The sequence below is a fragment of the Pteropus alecto genome, unplaced genomic scaffold (assembly GCF_000325575.1).
Source record: "Pteropus alecto unplaced genomic scaffold, ASM32557v1 scaffold141, whole genome shotgun sequence".
In the NCBI taxonomy this organism is placed as follows: domain Eukaryota; kingdom Metazoa; phylum Chordata; class Mammalia; order Chiroptera; family Pteropodidae; genus Pteropus; species Pteropus alecto.
Genome location: NW_006430459.1, coordinates 578,118 through 598,290, shown reverse-complemented (window position 1 = coordinate 598,290; position 20,173 = coordinate 578,118). Strand labels below are relative to the sequence as shown.

Genomic DNA, 20,173 nt, shown 5'->3' with positions numbered 1-20,173 from the left:
CTGATTCCTGGAAGCCTCCTCTATGGTGGATGCTCACAAGGGGTGCACATTTCCTCCCCGTGGGACCCATTCCTGTAAGTCCATTCCTACACCCCTTCCCTAGCCTGCCTTGCGATGAATTCTCCAGTCTTGGTCCTCCCCAGTCCTGACCATCTGAACAAACTATCGTATACTCATTCACCAGAGTATTTATCTACCTCCTTCGAGGCAAAATGAAACAGATACACTTCAAGCTTTGCCCAGAGAATTACGAAAACTTGTTGAATGTGGCTTAAGTGGTTCTGGGAGGGGAATTTACAGCTTTGAAGGCTTAAATAAGCAAACAGTGAGAAAAAAGGAATGAGCTAAGACTCCAAGTGTATGCATTATAAAAAGAGCTGAATAAAGCCAGAAAAACTAGATGGAAATGAAAAGATGAGAATTCAGAAAATGAATATAGAAATAAAGGAACATTTTTAAAAAGGATTTCCAAGACATCTTTCAAAAGAGAAAAAAAAAAACTAGGCAAACTTCCAGAAAGATCAATTTTTAAAAGTTAAGACATGATGCATAGAAATGTTAGGAGTGAAAAATACATAATACAGGTATAGCAAAGATTTTTTTTTAAATAATAAGATAAATTCATTGCAGTAAACGTGAAGTGATCAACTGCATATTGTGCTAGAACAATATAACTTACTCAAGAAGTAAAAAACCAGAGTACAACTAAATAAGGAATTTGAATCAGTGGTTTAAAATCTCCCCTTACCCGCACGGAGTACATTCAGTCTAAGCAAAGTTACCAAGCATTCGAAGAGCAGGTATTCCTAATATTATACAAACTTTTATAAAGAGCAAAATTGTGAATGCCCTCGCAATCCACTTAATAAGGCATCATATCATTTCATCCATAAATACTGCAGTTCAACCTCTAAGAGGACATTTTTCTTTTGTAAAGAACATCGACAATACCATTTTCCCACCCAAATGGTAGCAGGGCGTGCGCCTGCAGCTTTGACTTTTTTATTGGGGTCACGCTTTATACGTAATTTCGTCTGCTGGCTTTGTCACAGCAACATGCTGCAGAGCGTGTTCCCTGTGACGAGATGCTCACGATGCTGGCAGCGCAGGCCCACGCTGTCCAGAAGCGTAGCGTCTTCACCATGACCTGTGCGGCTACAAAGAACGATACAGCGAGGGCCTCCACAGTGCCAACATCACTGTGTCCCGATTGTCTCTTACAGTTAAAAGTGCTGAGGAGGCTTCCTAAGTGCTTGTTCTGTCCCGCCAAATCGGTCCACACAAGCGGGGTGGCATCGCAGGTCTGTCCCCTGCACCTTGTCGGCAAGGCACCAAAAGTTTTCATTTGCTGCAATTTGAAATCACTTTTTGTTTCGGTTACGTCTGTGCTGTTTTAGTCACTCATAAAGAAGAAGTGCTTTCTTGTGCTTATTTTACTGGCCGTGTGGATTTCTCTTGAGCATCGAGCAGCAGGTAACAGAGGGGGCGCGTGTGTCGGCGACAGGGAACAAAACCGGTTCCACCGAGATGCACTTCTAGCTGTCTATCTCTACCTCTCAAATCCAGGGTTGCAAAAATCGAGGGGACGGAGCTAATAAGACAGGCGGGGTACTCCCCCCCACAGGAGGAAATCTAGCTACCTGTTCTGGAAGCCCAAGCTAAGTAAAGCCAGAAAGGAAAAAAGCAGAACCCCTCACTTCCGGGCAAATGGCCTGGTTTAAAATCCTTATGTCAAATGCAGCTGGCCCTACAGAACGGAAGAGGGAGAAGGGAAAGCTCAAAAGAGCAGCGGTTCCCAGCTACTGCCCGGTCCTACGCCCAGACTGTGACTCAGGTGTTCTGCAGCCCAGGCAGGGACGTTTGTAAAGTTCCCAGCTGCAGCTGCCGCTGCGTGACCCGCGGGCGTGCCACCGCCAGAGCCTGGGAAAAGTTCCCCAGGAAGAGAATGTCCACCTCTCTCACCGCTCCTGGGTCTCACCTTCCTTTCAACCCCCTTTCAGAAAAGGCAGCTGGCCAGAGAAGGTCTCCTACGTGCCTTTGTTCACCCTCTTAGGAGCTCAAAGCCCATCCCTACTCAGCCAGCGGCCACCACCCAGGACGCAGGTGGCATAACAGCTCTATCTATCCCACCGCAGCCTACCCCCTTCCCGCGCCCACGTCCGTTAGCCCCAGCCGCGGTGTCCAGCTGGAGACGAGATATCCTAAGGGACAGCAGTCCCCACAACCTGCAAGGGCCTACCCCACACCCAACTCCAGCTTTCCTAGCCACAGGCCACCATCACCCTGGGGAACATGCCCTCCAACGGAGCTGCAGGTCCTGGAGACACCTGCCTGCAACTGCACCTGTCCCAATCTGAGGACTCCATCCACAGTGGATGGAATGGTGGCCTCAAAAGATATGCTGATCCCCAGAACTTGTGGATGTGACCTTATCTGGAAAAAGGGTCTCTGTGGGTGTGATGAAGGCAAAGATCTCGAGATGAGATCATCCAGGCTGGCACAGGTGAGTCCTAAATCCAATGACTGGTGTCCTTATAGAGACAGAAGACAAGGTAAGATGAAGAGAGGAGGCCATGTAACCATGGAGGCAGAGAGTGGAGTGACATGTTTACCAGCCGAGGAACACAAATGGCCGCCACGGAAGCTGGAAAGAGGCACGGACTCTCCCTCGGAGCCGACCCTGCCCACGGCTGCACTGTTGGCCTTCCGAGCTGTGAAAATATGAATTCTCGGTCTTTTAAACCACCAGGTTTGTGGTACTTTGTGACAGCAGCCATGGGAAACTAATACAGCCCCCGATAACCAAAAGTGCTCCAAGAAAAACTGCAGAATCCCCATTGAAATGCAGCACCCATGGGTAAAGCACCCAAATGTGCCTTTACCTCTTCCCCAAGTACCATCTGCGATTAGACACCTGGGCTTCAGGAAATGGGAAAGTTGCTCCCACCCCCGACGGATGCCAAGAAACCCCCCAGTCCAGGCTTGTTTGCAGAATGGGCTGCTGGCTGCCTTCCAGCACTAGACTTAAATCCTACTTGTAGTCAGCCCTCTGTCAAGTAGCGGAAAACCCTGTGACAAAGCCCAGAGATGGATTCACAACATCCCATTCCCGCCCAGGGGAGCTTGGGGGAGGGCAGGGGCGAGGGCCGGGGCACCAAGGAGTAAATAATGCGTATTCTTCCTCTACTTCCAACATCCTTTTTTTAACGACACCGCATGGTTCATGCCTATGGCTTTGACATCCTACGAAATATTCAGAACCTTGCAAAACAGCAAAGTTTACAAGGTCGTCTGGTGTTCGTAAGTTGCCAATTACTACCAAGTGGCTTCCATTCGCAAGGCTGGGAGCATCTGGGGCTGGCGCAGGGAAGAGCATCAGCAAACTTCTGGAATGTGATGGAACATGGCCACCACCATTCACGCTGGGCGGCACGCCCTCAGGGAACACAGGAGCATGCGCAGTGCAGGGAAAAGCAAGGGAAGAGTGTACCTGTGCGAAGCTTCGCCCCGTCAAGCCACGAGGCCACGAGGTGGCCGCAACAACTCCAAAGCAGGGCAGTGGAGGAAAGGTGGGGACATGCGCCCACACAAAGAAAACAAACTTTACGTCCCAAACATGCCAGTACAAAGTCACCGTAGGAAAAGATCAGCCCAACTTCCATCACGCCATAAAAGCTGATCCCACTAATGACCAAAGCGCTCTTACAAACCGAGGAATAAAACACTAACGGCCCAAGAGAAAGATGAGCGAGAAATCCAGACAAGCCGCTCACGCCAGAACTGAGAAGGGCCCCTGAAGCTCCGAAAGACGCTCAAGCTCACTCTTAACACAGAACTGCACGCCTGGCGGATGGCGACGCCCACAGGTTGGACACCCCTCACCGGGGGCAAGGCAGGAACCAACACAGGGCACTGCGGGCCTCGTTGGCAGATGCTCAGTGCTGCTGCGTCTAAGAATCGGACCCAGACGCACACGTGATCGACGCACGTGGAGTTTCGCTGTGGCGTCACGACAATCAAAAGATGGGCAGCGACCCCCAAGCCGTGGTGCGGCCTCCCTGTGGAACAGCACAGCCTGCAAGCACGCCGACGCCGGGTGTGGGGGAGCTGGGCCAGGGGGTGGGAGGGGGGCCTCCTGTCTCATCTCGGGCCGGGAAGCAGCTCTCTCTGAGAGCCCCGGGCTTGACTGTTGACTTCCCCAGTGGAGGTAGAAGAAGAGGGGCCCCCGACGCAAGTGAGCCAAGCGGACAGAATGAATAAAAGAGCGGAGCGTCGGGCCAGGCTGGGACTCCGGGTACCCTAAAAGAGGCGAACCGGCAGACGGGGGAGCTGAAGCGTAAGGCCCTACGGCTAGCTCTTGGGGCTCAAAGAAGGAGCCTGCTCTTTGTCACCTAGCCCATCATTCAGGACTAGGCAGATGGGAGGGAAAAGCATAGATTGCACTGTCCTGGGCCGGTCATCAGCAGGCGACCCTACTCGATGCACTCCATGACGTGTATCTGCAGGGTGTCCATATCAGGAGCCTGATACTGGCACTTGGGGCAACAGAAGTCAGGCGGCTCCTCGGGGGGGCTTCTCCTCTGGCTGGGCAGGACCAGGTGAGAGGAGTGGTGAGCTGAGAAAAGAAGACAGGTACCGGTTATGGCACAGACGGCAGGGAGCGGAGGGGACACAAAGTACCGAGACGCCATGGACCGTCAGGTCCAACAACCAGGGTCATCGCCATCAGCTCCTTGCCTTTAGCCCCGCCCCTGAGGTGGGAGGTACTGATGAGAAGGGGCGACCGCTGCCAGCGCCTTGCCCTCCCTGCCCCTCCTCCTGCAGCTCACTCACCTGGGGCAGGGGCCAAGGGGGGCTGGGAGACCTCTACATGCCGCTTCCTCATATCTTCAATCCTTTGAGGAGAGAAACCGTCCGATCAACATAGGTGAGCCAAGCTCCGGGGGGGGCGTATGAAGCTGATAGAAGGACAGGGTGGCAGGAGGGGAGACGGGGGCCCAGCTCACCCCACCCTGAGAAGACAGAAGCACTCAGTCTCCTGCACTCACCACTGGAAGCCCCCAACACCCAGCCCCCCCTCCACACAGAATGCACACTCCAAGACCCACCTGGCCGACTCCTGACAGCTGGCCTTCAACCTGCTATACTCCCGCTGCAGCTGCTCCAGCTGTTCCTGCAGGAGCTCCTTCTTCTCGGCCAGCTTCTCCCGGGCCTGCCTCTCGGCCTGGAAGTCTGCCTTGTAGATATCCGCCTGGCGAAGCCGAGAAAGATGGATGTGCCCGCCACCTGTCGGCCACTCATTGGACATTCCGTGCCAGGCACCAGGAGGCAAGACAGAGCTCACTCCTGCCCTCCCAGAGCCCATGGCGCAGAGTCACCCCAAGTGCACTGAGAGGTCAAGGAACAGTATGAGGGGCTCAAAGAACTTCCGAGAAGCCACTGCAAAATAACGCCAAAGACATAACAGGTCTAGCGCCAGTGGGCCTGGTCTGCTCGGCCACACGCAGGCCACAGAGGAGAGCCCTCACCTGGGCCTTCAGCACCGGCACGGTCTCCATCACAATCTTGTGCTGCTCGGCCTCTTCCTTCAGCTTGTCGATCACTTCCTGTTTGGCCACCAGGGCCTCCTCGGCCTGCTGCAGCTGCTGCTTGAGCTCTTCCAGCTGCGTTCCCTAGGGACAGGCAAGGGGGTCGCTGACATAGCCCAAGCTGGCCCAGGGTAACGGTCATGCCTCCCCCAGCCTGGCCGCTGCTTCCGGCAAGAAGAACCAAGAGGAAGCGAAGATCAGCCCCAGCTGGCCCGCGGTGGGGTGATGCCAATCACAAGGTGTCAGTGCATGCAAGGCACAGGAAAGGTGGAGGCTGGAGAAGACCTCTGAGGTCACCTGGCACGATGTCCCACCCAGGCTGACATTCCCGTCCCAAAACCCCCAGCTGGACAGCCCTCCTGCAACCCTTCAAAGCACAGGGGCCACACTTCCTCCTGGGGCTGCCTGTTCCACGCTGAGCTGGCCTTCTACACTAACAGTCCGCCATGGGCCCGCTAAGCCGAGACTTTGGTCTTTCCACTCTGCTATCTGGTCAAAGGTCTGCTGGTCCGTCACAGACACCTCACACACAGACACGCACACAGACGCACACACTCGGACACGTGCACACAGACATTACAAACACATGCGCACGCGCACACACACGCACGCGCACACACATACACCACCAGGCCTTTCGTCCAGAGATCAAAGGGCCACAGTTTTGTAATTAACTCTTCCTGCGTAACCTGCTTTCAGGCTTTCTCCCTGAAAGTCTCCTCTGGGTACCGTCATGTGTGACAACATCCTTCTTAAAACACGATCGCTAGAAACTGAACCCGCTACAAGTCTGATGAGGACAAACTACAAGAGGACTCCTGGCTGCCTTCAACACTGGGACGGAAACAGCCCGGAGCCAAACTTGGTGATGGCTGGCAGGAGGACCCGGCCCATGGAGGGGGCATCGGAGGCCCACCCCAGTCTACCACAGGAAGCAGGCAGCACAGCCCGAATGTCCCCAGGTCCCCATGGCCTGCCCTGAACCATCACACTGTGGTCTTGACAAAACTTTACGACGAGCCAAGTAGCCCTCCCCAAAACTCTGTCAAATCTTAAGGTAGGGCCTTGAGTTCCGATATCCCCGAATTTAGGACAGCAAGCCCCATGGGAGACGGACCAGGGCCAGGTCAGTCGTAGGCAGTCCCAGGGACATCCCCGCCATACTCACTCGGTTTCGCTCACTGCTCACCATGCTGCTCTTCATGTGGTTGTCATACTCTTGGAAGAGCTGGTGATAGGCCACCTGCAGCTGAGCCAGCTTCCGCCTAAGAAAAAGGAACTTTTGCTGGAAATGCCATCTTGTCCTGGGTCAGCCACAGCTTTTCCCGCATCCAACTCCACTCACTTCCTTCCTGTCACGTCCACAGACCCGAATGGGACTTTGAGGGTACATCTGTGCCTTAAAGACCGTCGGCTCTGAGGCACACTTGGCTAAGCAGTTAATATCGTTTTCCTTAAAACTAACGTTTTTTTAAAGTACGAAAAGAAATGTTTATAAAGAAAACGCAACTGTCTCGCACTCTTCGAAAGAGTCGACTTCGTGCAAAACCTAGAAAGGCAAGCCTGTTCTCAACTAAAGGAGATTCAAAAGGCATGCCAGTGAAAGGGATGCAGGATGCGGGACCGGATGCTGTTAACGCGTGGGCCCGACGGTGGCATCTCAATGTGGGCTGGAGAACGGAGAACGCGATCGTATCAAAAAATGGATCATTTGAGTGTGATAATGGTAAGGGACCGAACCTGGCCCTGAGCCACGGCCAGTCCCTGGAAGGGCTCCCTGAAGAAAGCAAGCCGCCGACGCCCTCTGGGCTCCGTCCCTCCCGTGTTGGGCACCCACTCACTTCTCCTCCGAGGCGGCCTGGCGCTCCATGCGCAGGGCTGCGTCCATGCTTTGGTTCTGCATGCGCAGCTGGTCCACCTGCACACTGTGCTGCTGCTGCAGGGCCTCGCGCTCGCTCTCCAGCTGCCGGGCCTGCTCGCTGGCCGCCCGGGCCCTGGCACGAGGGGAAGGGGGAGGTCACGGCAGGGCCACAGCAGGAGCAGGGATGCCCACAGGCCCCCCGCCGTGCTGAGCGGGGGACTGCAGGACCCAGAGAGCGGCAGCGGCTCTGCAGTCGGGGGAAGGGGCGGGCACTGGGAGCAGGACACGGGGAGGAGTCGTGGCTCTGAACATCCCGCCAATACGCAGCCAACGCGGCGTGAGAAAATGGGAGGCACCTGTGCCGTCGCTAGAGCCAGGGATAACCGCAAGGCGCCAGGTTAGGGGTGATGCGTTGGTGTCAACGCAAGGGTCTCGCGGATGACCAAGTGCCAGGAGACCTGGGACTCCAGCTCAGGCTGATGACACCCGTCACAGAAGCCCCTTCGAAGGTGAAGGAAGTGATTCCAGAAAGGGACGCGCTGCTGGGACCGGGGGGGAGGGAAGCCCCCGGGAACCGCCCGTTGGGTTCCGACAGGTGGGTGCTGGGCAGCCGGCTAAAGCGGTCTCAGTGGAGGGGGTGGGAGAGACCGGCGGGAGAGGAAGTGAAGTCAGCCAGCAAGGATAAGCCCTTCTAGAAGGTGGGGGAGTAAGGTGAGAAATGGGGTGAGGCAGCTGGAGGGGAAGGCGCGGTCAGTATGCTCAGGTAACTCGTTGTCTCCTACTCGCTGTTCTAGAAGCTGGCGAGGAGGTGGCCGGCCCACTTCAATGTCTCATCTAGACTCCCGAACGTCCACGCCTGTAAGGGGAGCCTCCCGTCGGCCTGCCTGGGAGACAGCAATGGCCCTGGCAGGTGGCAGGGAATTCCTCGTTCGCTCTACGCTCCCACTGTAATGGCTTATCTCCTCTCCCCAGATCCCCGCGACGCCCCCAATCTTCTGATCCAGGCCCAATATCACCCCACGGCCCCAGTCTGCCATCTGCACAATCCTATGTCCACACAGCTCCCTAAATCTCCAGTTTCAAATTCCAGCCATGTGATCCCGCTGTCCCAAGGGTTCCCACAGTCTCCATTGCGAGGGTGACGGTGGGTATTTCTGGGTGGGTGGGGGGTTACTGGGGGGGTCTTCACTGGTCTGTTTCTCCACACGTGTCCAACTGTATTGAACACACACTTCCATCTATAATCAGACAAAAGTTAGGTGCTGTCATCATCGCCAGACGGAACTGCTGCCTGCCAGGAGCCCGAGAACGAGGGGGAGGGCCATTCCAACACCGACAGGCCAGGGGCCCAGAGGGCGGCCACATGTATGAAGTTTGAAGCTGTTTAAATGGCTACACGGAACGATCTGAGAAGCAGGCGAGGCTTTGTGCCCTGAACTGTCCAGCTCGGCATTTATACACTTGACCGCACAGGGGAGGGACAGGAAAAGAGCTGCCCAAGAGCCTTCGGTCACCAGAGGAAACGCCCCTGCAGGGTGCGTCACTGACCCAAGTCGGCTGCAAACTGCACTGACAGCGGAATGTCTCCAGCAGCTTCTTTTATGTGCACAGAAAAAGATAGGCAGGAAAGACACCACGTCCTAAAAACAACACATGTGGTTTTAGAAACACGGCGGTACAGAAAAATATACAGGGAAAACGCCAGAGTGTGACGAGCCAAAGGCAACGAGGCTCAGCCTTCCTATGCTTGTCCTCGCAGTGTGACCTCTGGGTGGAAGGGCACTCACGCCGTCTCCCATGTCGCTTGGATAACTGGAGGGGAAAACCCCTGCCTGCTCCTCCAGCCCCCTTCAGGAAGGCGACCCTGACATCGCCCACGGCACCCTGATCACCTGCACTGGGAGAGCTGGGGCCACCGCTGTCGACTGGAACTGTCTTTCTGGAGGGCAACAGCGGGGCAGCAAGGGAACCTCAGAGACATCCATGCCCTTTGACCCAATGACCCCGCCTATGGGAACCCCCCCCTTTGCAGACAAGAGTGACTGGCAGGCCTGAGGTGGCCAGTTCCAGAAGGGCCACTTGCAAGGTTGGCCCTCAGGTGGCATCTGGGCAGTGGGCTGGTGCAAGTCCCCTATGACATGACATTTTGCCTACTGATAAAGGCGGTCCCTTAGGAGCACCTGCTTTCCTCTGGGAGTCGGGAAATGTGGTGTGTGCGTGGCACAGAGGCCCACGTGACCAGCCCCTAATACCACCCGGGGTGCTGGGTCTCAAGTGGGCTCCCTGGGTCGGCAGTGATGCATTTTTCACTGCCGAAGAGGGGAGAGAGCTCGGCGGACCCCTCCCGTGAGGGAGGGCGGGAGCCTAAGGCCTGGGGTTCTCCACCCCTGCTCTGTGTCCTGTCTTCGCAGTCCTGGCGTGTGCCCTTTCCCTGTGATAAACCTCAGCCGTGAGGGCCCTGGGAGCGAGCGCTTCCACAGACCCGCGGTGGATCGTGGGCGTGCTCTTGCCACTGACAAATGCCCCCCAAAGAAATGATCCGAACTCCAGAAAAAGGTCCGAGAGCCCAGAAGTGCTGCTGTGACCCAGGTCCCGGACGCCTGGTCCGCCTCTCCTCAAGCACCTGCTCCGATGCCCCGTGCGCTCACATCCCATGTCCTCCAGTCCATCCTGTCACAGAGGAACCTCTGGAGGCTCCAAAACGTCCTCATTCTTCTCAAGTACCCCGACAGTGGCCTCCGGGGCGGGCTTTTCCTCCCCACTCACCTGCCCTCCAAAGCCTGCCGCTCCTTGGTGGCAGCTTCCAGGCGACTCTGGCTCTCCTGGAGCTCCCCCAGCAACGATGTCACCTGGGCTTTCACCGAGGCCTTGTCCTCGGCCATCTGCTGCATGAAGAAAAAAACAGTTCTTGTCAGCAATGCTTTCTCACAAGCTGCCCACCCCTGCTGGCCCCAAACCCCGGGACAGCCTGCAAGAGCTGCGATGTGTCACCCTGAGGGCTTCTCTCCTACCCCTGACACTCTGACTCATCTCACCTCTCACCTCCAGAAGATTCCTGACCTCAGCAAGGCAACTGAGGCAGTGCAAAGGGATCAGGTCCCACGATCCCATACTCGCAAGCCCCTCGTCTCTGCAGATGGGGCACGAGTCCCAGGGACACTGGAGCACAGAGGGGCCTCAAGTCTCTCGAGGCTGATGACCAGGCCACGAGGGCCGAGCCCCGCAGGAGTCTCTCGGCCTCTCTGAGACTCAGTGCCAAGGGACGTGAGACACGAAGGCAGTGACAAAAGTACATGCTCCGTTCCACGGGCCCCAGGCCACCAGAAGGTGACATGGACTGACACTGTTTCCAGAAGACCTCCACCAACGACAAAATTCAAGAGCTGTCCAAACTCCCCACTGGCTGGTCTCTCTCATCAAACCGAATGGAGCCAGGTCCCCCATGACCTCAGGCTGCTCCAGCCCAGGGCTGAGACTGAGTCCTCCGCAACCCCAACCCCTCCATAGTAACCGCCACTCCTGAGGGTGCTCTTGGGGACCCCGAGCACTGCTTCTCTCTGGAAACACTGGCATCGCTGTGGGTTTCCAGGACGCACCTGGCTGTGGACAGGTGGCCAGCGGCCTGAGCCGGCGCCTCCTGGGAAAGGGCCTTCCCTGCCCCCACTGGCTACCTGCTGGCACCTCTTCAGGTGCTCCACCTCCTGCAGGGCCTGCTCCCTCTGCTCCCTCAGGTCGAGCTTCTCCACACTCAGTCTCTCCACCAGTTTCCTGGCCTCCTGGAACTTCTGCATGAGGAACTGCTTCTCCTCCCTCTGGTTGCCTTGGAAACGCTGCAGCTCCTCACAGCACTCCCGCAGCATCTGGTTGCTCTGGCGAATGGCATCTGGCAGCAGAGGAGAGAGCAGCGGGGAGGTGAGCCCCGGTGGCCGGCCTGCCAGCCAGCCCCTCCTGGGGTCCGTCACGGTGCCCTCCACTCACTACCAGGTGGCCTCTCACACAGAGAGGTGACTTTAAAACACTGACTTTTATTTCATGAAACACTTTCAAACTCAATGACGCTACCGATATGTCCCTAAATATCTCCAACAAAATACCGAACGCAACAGGTTCACTTAAAAGTGTTTGCCAAATGTCACTCTCTTTGTGAGTGACTCTGGAACTCATCATGCCCGCCCTGGAGAACTGGGTCACTGTCTTTAGGATCGAGAGGTCCTAACCGACCTGCAGACTCAGGGGACGGCCACCAGGACAAACATCTTTCTGGCATTGCTGGCTGCGGCCTAGGAGGGCCGGAAGGCTTGGACTGGACCAGTTACGCGCCTCTCTGAGACTCGCTGTCCTCATCTGCACAGGGACAATAGCGCCCATCTCACAGGATGAGGAGGGTTAGATTAAAAAGCAGACAAAGAACCCAGGTGCACAGCACAAGTTCAAGAAACAGCCGGTCCTGCTCTCCCCGGGCTGAAGGATGAGCGTCTGCAAATGCCAGGCAGTCAGCAGAGGCCGAGGAAAGGAGAGCCACATACCCCAAGGCAGCAGAAGACTGTCGGGGGTGACGAAACCGATCAGTGACACACAGAGGTTCTAGCAACTACAGAGCTGTATGAGACAGGGGCAGGCAGGAGCTTCATGTCACCCTCTGGTCAATGCCCTTGACTAGCTAACTAGTTCCTACTGATGGAACATTCGCTGGAATCGCAGTGGCTTCTAACCTACCTTCTGTACTGTCCTGTTCTCATGTGACTTCTCCCCTGCAAGGAAGCGACACTGGGCTCAAAGCCCTCCTGCCTCAGGCACACTGTTCCCCCACCAACCTCCACCTGTCGCAATCCTGCTGAGCCTCGCCCAAGGCTCAGCTCGTATAGGATTTCCTTTTTTATTGAGGTAAAATTTCCATAACATCGAATGCATCATTTTAACTATTATAAAGTACAGTTGACCCTTGACTGACATGGATTCGAACTGCTTGGGGCCACTTATACATGGATTTTTCTTTCAATAAATATACAGTGGGTCCTGAGTATCCACGGGTTTTGCATCATAGATTCAACCAACCTCAGACCGAAAAAGGTATTTTTGACCCACGGCTGGGAATCCGCAGCTGCAGAGGGCCAACTGCATGTGTTGTTCTACGCCACCGTATATAAGAGACTTGAGTATCCTCAAATTTTGGCATGGGAGCGGGGAGGGGTCCTGGCCCCAATCCGCCATGGATAACGAGGGACACCTAGAGTTAAGTTTTGGTGAGTCAGGTTATACGCAGATTTTCAAAAGCGCGGGGAGGTCGGTGCCTGTGACCCCTCTGCGGTTCAAGGGTCAACTGTACACATTCGGTGGCTTTTAGTGGATTCGTAAAGCTGTGCGCCCATCCTCTCTATCTAGTTCCAGAATATTTCCATCGCTCCCAAAAAGAACCTCATACAGTCCCTTCCTGGCCGTTCCCTCCACACTGCCCCCAGCCCCTGGCACCTACTCATCTGTTTCTGTCTGTGGACTCGCCTCCCCGGACATGTCACATAAATGGACTCCTACGCATGTGACTTCTTCCCTAAAGTTCCCCTTAAACATTTCAAAGTCTATGTCCTCCCTCCTGCACCCTCCTCCACAGGCACAGTCCTGAGCATCGAGGGGGCAGACACCTATGACTCTGCCCTAAAGGCAGGCAGGTATTGGTGGCTCTCTGTGCTCAAAGCAGGGCTGTCTCCAAAGCAATCCAGGCCTCCAGGAGACAGAAAAGCCCCTCGGTGGCAAGGCGACTGCACTAGACCCCTTCCATCCTGGAAGGGAAGGCAATTCGCCTTGACAGGAAGAAAAGACACATTTCAGACACGGTTGTGGCCCCTGACTGCAGGCCCTCAGCTAGCACCTCTCTGAGGCTTACAGAGCATGTGGCTTATCAGCAGAGGGCCCCACGTAACATCCTGTCACACCGGGGAACACATTATCCAGCAAAGGAGGTTGGGGAGTGACTCCATGACTGTAGCCTCCACTGGTTGTATCACATGCCAACCCACCGGTCCACTAGGACAGTAGATAGCTGATTAAAAACAACTGAGACACTGGCTTGGGGGAAATTTCTGCAAAGATCAGGCACCGTCCTCCAGGATATACAGTACACGGGGACTGTGACCTTCATAAGCCCTAAATTCCCAATAGGAACCAAGGGATGAAGCAAATGGGGGTGTGTGCCCCATCATCCCCGTGACCCACCTGAGGAGTCCGTGCCGCCCCTCCCTGCAGCTCTGGGCTCGGCAGTCTAGAAAGTCCCCACGGCAGATACACAAGAGTCTCACTGACTCAGAAGCTAGGGGTGCCACCTGGGCACCTGGGGCTACTCGTAGGTACCAAAGAAGCAGCAGGCCAGATGTGGAGCCCCCAGGGCATGATCGCGAGGGAGGGCATTGTCACACGGGGGCGGGGGGAGGTAGGCAGGAATGTGCCGCATCCAAGGACACCTGTGCCATCTGAGGGGCACAGCACAATGGCCACTGGGACCTGGAGAAGCTGCCCCTGATACAGGTGAGGGCGTGGAGGGTGGGGGCTGGGATGGGGACGGGGATGGGATGGCAGGGAAAGAACTTGACCCCTGGACACTTGGTGGGGGCTGCTGGAGGACAGCCTTCAGCCGGGGTCTCTTCACAGAGCTGCCTGGCCCCGGGGTCAGGAGCCAAGGACCCCTCCCTTTTCCAAAGCAGCCCTCAGGTCACACCCCTTCCTGGGAGGCCTCTTCCTGGGAGACCCCCTCTGCCACGCCTCTTCCCAGGGAAGGCCTCGCCCCTTCCTGGGAGGCCCCTTCCTGCCAAGGAGACCCCTGCCACGCCCCTTCCCAGGGTAGCCTGCGCTTGACTCATCAGTGTGGGGACAGGAAGGCCTGGCCGTGTTGGCCCAGCTTGGGACAACTCAGAAGGGTCCTTCCAGGCCCAGAGCGCCCTGTAGGGTCGACCTGCACTGCAGCCCAGCGTCCCCTCTGCCCACCCCACTTCTTCCCTGTCCTTCCTTTCCTTTCCCTTCCCCGGTGCTGGTCCCCAGAGTGCTCTGGATCGGCCCCCTGCACATGAATCTCAGCCTCGCAACATGAATCCGGGGAACCCCATCTGAAACAAACAGGGAGGGTAGCTGAGCGTGAATCACTAGCTGGCTCTCAGGTGCATGCCCACCTCCGGACCCAGTAAACAAAGAGGCGCAGGTGAGTAGAATAAGCCTTCTCCCCAGCAGGGCTGAGTCCCCTGACATTTTATTCCTCACACCCGTGGTCCTCCTCACCTCGGAGCTCTTGATTCTCCTCCAGACAGCGCTGGAAGGTCTCAGGAGCGCCCTGCTCCGAAGGCAGGTGGAGCATGGCCGGCTTCCCCAGAGAAGGCTCTTCACCCAGCATGTCCTGGTCCCCAGCCGGGCCACCACTGGGCTGCACCATCTCACACGGCTGACTCTTCCAGGGGGGCCTGCTCATCCAACAAGTCAAGGTCTGGAAGAGAAAGGCCACAGAGGCGTCACACGAGACCCGTACTCTCTGCAGGACAAGGAATGAAGCCTGTGCAGTCCTGGGGCCACACGCGATGCAGAACACCAAACACGATGTCAAGTGTAAGAGGATGACAAAATGGGCTTTCTGGCCGAAGAGGTGACACCTACTCCCATTCCAAAGAGAGGTACAGGTCTACTGCCATGCTACCGTGAACAAGCCCGATCCCGTCTGATCTTGGAAACTAAGCAGGGTCGGGCTTGGTTAGTACTTGGATGGGAGACCGCCTAGGAAGACCAGGTGCTGTAGGCGTCAAAAAAAAAAAGAGGTACAGGCCCACATGTGGGGCTTGGAACGTCCAGGTTCACCGGTTATAAACTCTGCCTAGCGCCTCTCTCCAGGCTGGAAGCCGAAGGTGAGAATTTCACCAAAGGGGGCAGTTAGAGGGTTATTTTTGGAGGGAGGTGTCCGTGCGCTAGGAATCCTACCCCATACACACATCTCCAGGCAGGTGGAAGGTTTCGGCCCCTCACCCAGTGCTCACATCCTGCCTCCCAGAACCTGTGAACATGATCTTATTTGGACAAAGGTCTTTGTAGATGTAATTAAGTGCAAGGTCTTTAGAGGAGACCACTCTGAGTTGCGGGAGGGCCCTAAAGCCAATGACAGGTGTCTCTATAAGAGATAGAAGAGAAGACACAAACAGAGAAGCCATGTGAAGGTGGAGGCAGAGACTAGAGTGATGTGGCCACAAGCCAAGGGACACCTGGAGCCACTAGAAGCTGGAAGAGGCAGGAAGGACCCTCCCCTAGAGCCCCTGGTGGGAGCGCGGCCCTGCTGACACTTGGTTTCATACTTCTGGCCTTCAGAGCCCTGAGAGAATAACTTTCTGTTGTTTTAAGCCACCCAGCTTGTGGTCATCTCTTACAGCAGCCTGAGGAGATTAATACATCTAGTAAGAGGGGCTTCGAGGAGACCAATCAGGACCTGTTGAGTGTTTCCTGGAACTGAAGGGCCAAAGGGGACATCTAGTATCTGATGTGTCCCAAGGAATCTGAAAGCGGGAGCTGGGCTCATGGCCTAAGACAGCAGGGCAGAGACACAGGCTGAGCTGTTCCCATTCTTCTGTGAACTAGAGCAGAGGTGGGCCACATGGGGTAGCACCAGCCTGGAGCCCTTCCACATCCTGCCTAAGGAGACCAGCTACCTGGAGTAGGAGGCCAATCTCATTACAAGTTTCCAGGACCGGGCTGAGGGAGGCTTTAACACCGGATGCACTTGGACGTTTGACTATCACACTGAACACCGCACTAACCCATCAGCAGTATCTGACCAACCACAGATCCCTCCCTAAGCTTCCAGAACAGCCAACTCTCCTGGTTTTCCTCCTACCTCACTGGCCGCTCTTGCTCAGTCTTTCACTAACTCTTCATCAACCCGCCCCCCCCCATATTGTGGTGCCCCGGGACTCTGCTCTGGGATCTCGACTCCTCTAAATGAAGTCAGCCCAGTACTAACTCCACCCAGCCTTATGGCTTCAAGCTCCACCTGAATGCGGACGATGCCCCAAATTAGACCTCTTTCCTGAACTCCAGACTCACACGACAAACTCAACATCTCTACTCAGAATCTCATCGTCCTCTCCAAACTAATCTCTCTGAATCTGCACTCCTGACAGTCCCCAGAGCCAGTCGCCCACAGCCTTCCTTATTGTCAGTTGATGGCAAATCCATCCTTCAATTATCGGGACAAATACCTTGGATCTTTCTCCACTCCTCTCTGTCTGTCACAGCTCACACCCAATCCGTCAGGAAATTCTATCAAAATGTATCCCAGAATCTATTTGATGACACTAAGCAATTAACGTTAACTATTTTAGACATCATAGTGGTATTTGTGGTTATGTTTTTCCCAAAGTCCTTCCTTAGAGATGCATACTGGAATATTTACAGATGGTGTCAAAAATTCACTTCGAAATGATGGGGGAACTCCTAGGTATATACCCAAAAGAAATGAAAACACATGTCTACACGAATGCTCACAGCTGTGTTACTCATAACAGTCAGAGTGGAAACAACCCAGTCCATCGACTGATGAATAAACAAAATCTAGTACGCCCGCATGCTACGACATGGATGAATCTTGCCAACATTATACTAAAAAGAAACAGCTCACAAAAGGCCACATATTGTATGACTCCATTTATACTCAATGTCCAAAATAGACAACTATATAGAGACAGAAAGAGTACTGGATGCTTAGAAGTAGAGGAGATGGGTTGATGGGAGTGATAGCTAAAAGAATATGACGTTTCTTTTCGGAGCGATAAACAGTTCTGGAATTAGTGGTTATGGTTGTACAACTGTGAATAGACTGAAAACCAGTGAATTTCAAATTTCGAATGGGTGACTCGTGTGGTAGGTGAATTATATCTCAATAAAGCTGTTATTAAAAATAATAATAACGGGAGAGGGTTGTAAAGAATATGTTAAAATTAGCCACAGATTGATAACTGTTGAAGCTGAGGTGGATACATGGGATTTACTGTTCTCCCTACTTTTGTACATCTTTGAAATTGCTCATAATAAAATGCTCAAAGCACCATCGTCTCTCGTTTGGATTATCGCAATAACCCCCTAACAGGTCACCGTGTCCTTACCCTTGCCCCCCCCAGTCTGTTCTCCTCACCTCGACCAGAATGATCAGCCTACACGGTAATCGCGATCACGTCTACCCTCTAATCAGATGCCAACCATGACTCCTCACTGCCCTCCGTGTAAAAGCCAAAGTGCCTACAGTGGCCCTACTAGACCCTGCACTATCTGATCCCCCACTGCTTCCTCTCCAAGGACCTCACTCACTCTGCTCCAGCTATAATGGCCTCCTTGCTGCTCTTAGAACATGACAGGCTGGCCCATTCATCCTCGAGTCACAACTGGTATGAGGTCGGGTGGACATCAACCGTTTTGAAAAGCGAGCAATCGGAGGCATATGAGGTAAGCTACTTAGCTGCCACACTCTATTTGAGATCTTTTTAAAGAATTTAACTACCTCAAATGCAATCAAGTTTGATGAACAGAAAATGTCTCCGAACTAGAGTCATCCACGAACTAGGGGTGTGGTCAGACTCCGCGCTAGCGGAGGAGGGACAGGCGGAAACGGTCCCGCTCGCCGTCAAAGTAACCTGCGTTCTGCATCGGCCCGCCTGGGCCAGTGCGCTAGAAACGGGTGGCAGAAACGGACCGGGGCCCAACAGGAGGGGGAAGCCTGGTCGTCCAGGGGACTCTAGGAGGTGGCGGAACGCCCACCGATGGTACCCTGTCTTTGGGGGAGAAGACCACACCTGTCAGCAGAATCGGTCCGACGTGAGAAGGGCGGGAGCAGTGGGCCGCGAGCGCTCCTCGAGCCCCGTCGCGCCGAGAAAGTCCGGGTTCCGCGGTCGCCCTTCCCTTCTCCCCCTGCCAAAATTCCCACTTCCGGCTTCCGTTGTCGTAGCTGTGGGATCCGGAAGTAAAATACACAAGCCCCGCCCCCGCCGAGGAGGCTGTAAAGAGGTTCAAGGGGGAATCCCAGAGGGAAGTCTGAGCCCGCCAGCCTCGGCCGGCCTGCAGGATGCTCCCCAGTGATATGCACCACCCGCTACTTTTCGGCGTAAACCCACACTCCCCCTTGTCTCTCCGGCGGCGGCGCTCGGTCGCCCCACCCCCGCCAGGGGAGGATCCACGAGGAAGCTGTCTAATAGGGCTGGCTTGACCCGAGTGGGCTACGGGTCCGGGGAGGGGGCGTGGCTGAAGCCGGCCCCGCCCACAAACGGAGCCGAGGGGCGTGGCCACGCTACCAGCGGAAGTGGAGCCCTCAGCGAGGGCGCCGGGCCGCCTGGGGCGGGGGAGAAAGCCAAGGCTGTAGGGGCGGAGCCGGGCCAGCGATGGAGACGTTGGCAAATGGCGCGGAGCTGCACGCTGACCCGCGAGGCATCGCGGACGCGACACAGCGGCACCGGGGACAGCGGGATGCTCGCGGCCCAGCAGACAGCGCAGGTGCCCAAGGGGCGAGGCGGGCCAAGGGAGGGGACCTCGCGCGGGGAACTCGCGCGCGGACCTCGCGCGGGGACCGGCTTGGGATGCGCGCGCACCTGCCCGCTCCCCGCCCCGCGAGGGAGGGACACATGGAGTCTCCGCCCGCGCTCCTCGCCTGAGGCGGTCAGCTCAGATCAGGTGCCCGCCCCCGCTGGTTACATGGACCGGCAGGTCTCAGGCCCCGGAAACGGCCGGGAACTCTGGGCCTGCGAGCGTGACAGGCAGTGGCGGCGACGGCGAGGCTCGGGTAACGAAGTGGGCGGGCGCCACGCCGGCGGAGGGGCACGCTGCGCCGCGAGGCCCTCCGATTTGCCATTCTTGAGAGGCGGGCATAATCAAAGGGTATTAACGCATCCCGTGGGACCCTTGAGGAGACCAAGACCCTGAGAGGACCAGGGACTTGCTCGCCCGGGTGTCCCAGCTTGGCAGGAGGAGGGCTGGAGCAGCAGAGTCTAAACACGCTTCAGCTCATTGTGGAGTTTCCACCCGATTCCAGGGTGAGACGAACCTAGGCGGGCGGCGCAGTGTCCCGGCACAGGCTTACTCAGTCCCTCGGAACTGAGGCTCTAGTTGGAATCCACTAGCGCTCTGGGTAATTTTGTAATGTACGCTGTGAAAGAAGGCTGCCTGGGGAGTATGGCCGGAGCTCAGAGCCAGCAGTTTCTAACTTCCCAGCCATCCCGCCCCACCCTTCACGGCCAGTGGTTTCAAATAATCAGACTTTAGCTGGATGAAAACCCAAAAGACCCCTCGATCAAAGGGGCCGACTTCTCAAAGCTCTTCTGTTCTCGTGCCTTGTCAACAAGTCTGTCTTTCACCAGAGAGCATAATGGCAGAACAAGTGGCCCTGAGCCGGACCCAGGTGTGCGGGATCCTGCGGGAAGAGCTGTACCAGGATGATACCTTCCATCAGTCCGATACGCATATCTTCATCATCATGGGTGCATCGGTAAGTCTCCCCCAGGCCCCACGTCTTAAAAGCTAAACTTACAGTGTGACATCGCTTCAGGTCCCTTCCTGCTGGGTGCCTGAGCTTTCCCAACTGATTGTCGTGGGGCCACATGGGCTCTGCTCACTTGGGCTGTCCCTCTTGCTCCTGCCATGTGCCGCTATCACCCCGGCACCAGCTGGTGTACACAGCCATGAGGCATTTCTAAACTCTGCCCAGCGGTTGACGCAGAACGGT

General features: G+C 55.8%; 1 protein-coding gene and 1 pseudogene across 3 annotated transcripts; one reads left to right on the top strand and one right to left on the bottom strand.

Moving 5' to 3' along the window:
* Window positions 1-510: 510 nt before the first annotated feature.
* Window positions 511-18,689, bottom strand: IKBKG (inhibitor of nuclear factor kappa B kinase subunit gamma). Of its 3 annotated transcripts, none has more exons than XM_006904795.3 (10): window positions 18,255-18,683; window positions 14,713-14,914; window positions 11,121-11,332; window positions 10,216-10,334; window positions 7,430-7,582; window positions 6,778-6,853; window positions 5,529-5,672; window positions 5,109-5,251; window positions 4,834-4,895; window positions 511-4,615 (listed from the first exon to the last, which is right to left on the bottom strand). In XM_006904795.3, exons 2-10 carry the CDS (start codon window positions 14,897-14,899, stop codon window positions 4,473-4,475), a joined length of 1,239 nt encoding a protein of 412 aa, XP_006904857.1. In that variant the 5' UTR covers window positions 14,900-14,914; window positions 18,255-18,683; the 3' UTR covers window positions 511-4,472. The 3 variants fall into 3 exon arrangements, with proteins under 3 accessions (XP_006904857.1, XP_006904856.1, XP_024902568.1); XM_006904794.3 differs by having other exon boundaries at window positions 6,757-6,853; window positions 18,255-18,679; XM_025046800.1 differs by having other exon boundaries at window positions 4,473-4,615; window positions 6,757-6,853; window positions 10,216-10,331; window positions 18,255-18,689.
* Window positions 15,105-15,223, top strand: LOC112479739 (annotated as a pseudogene).
* Window positions 18,690-20,173: the final 1,484 nt, after the last annotated feature.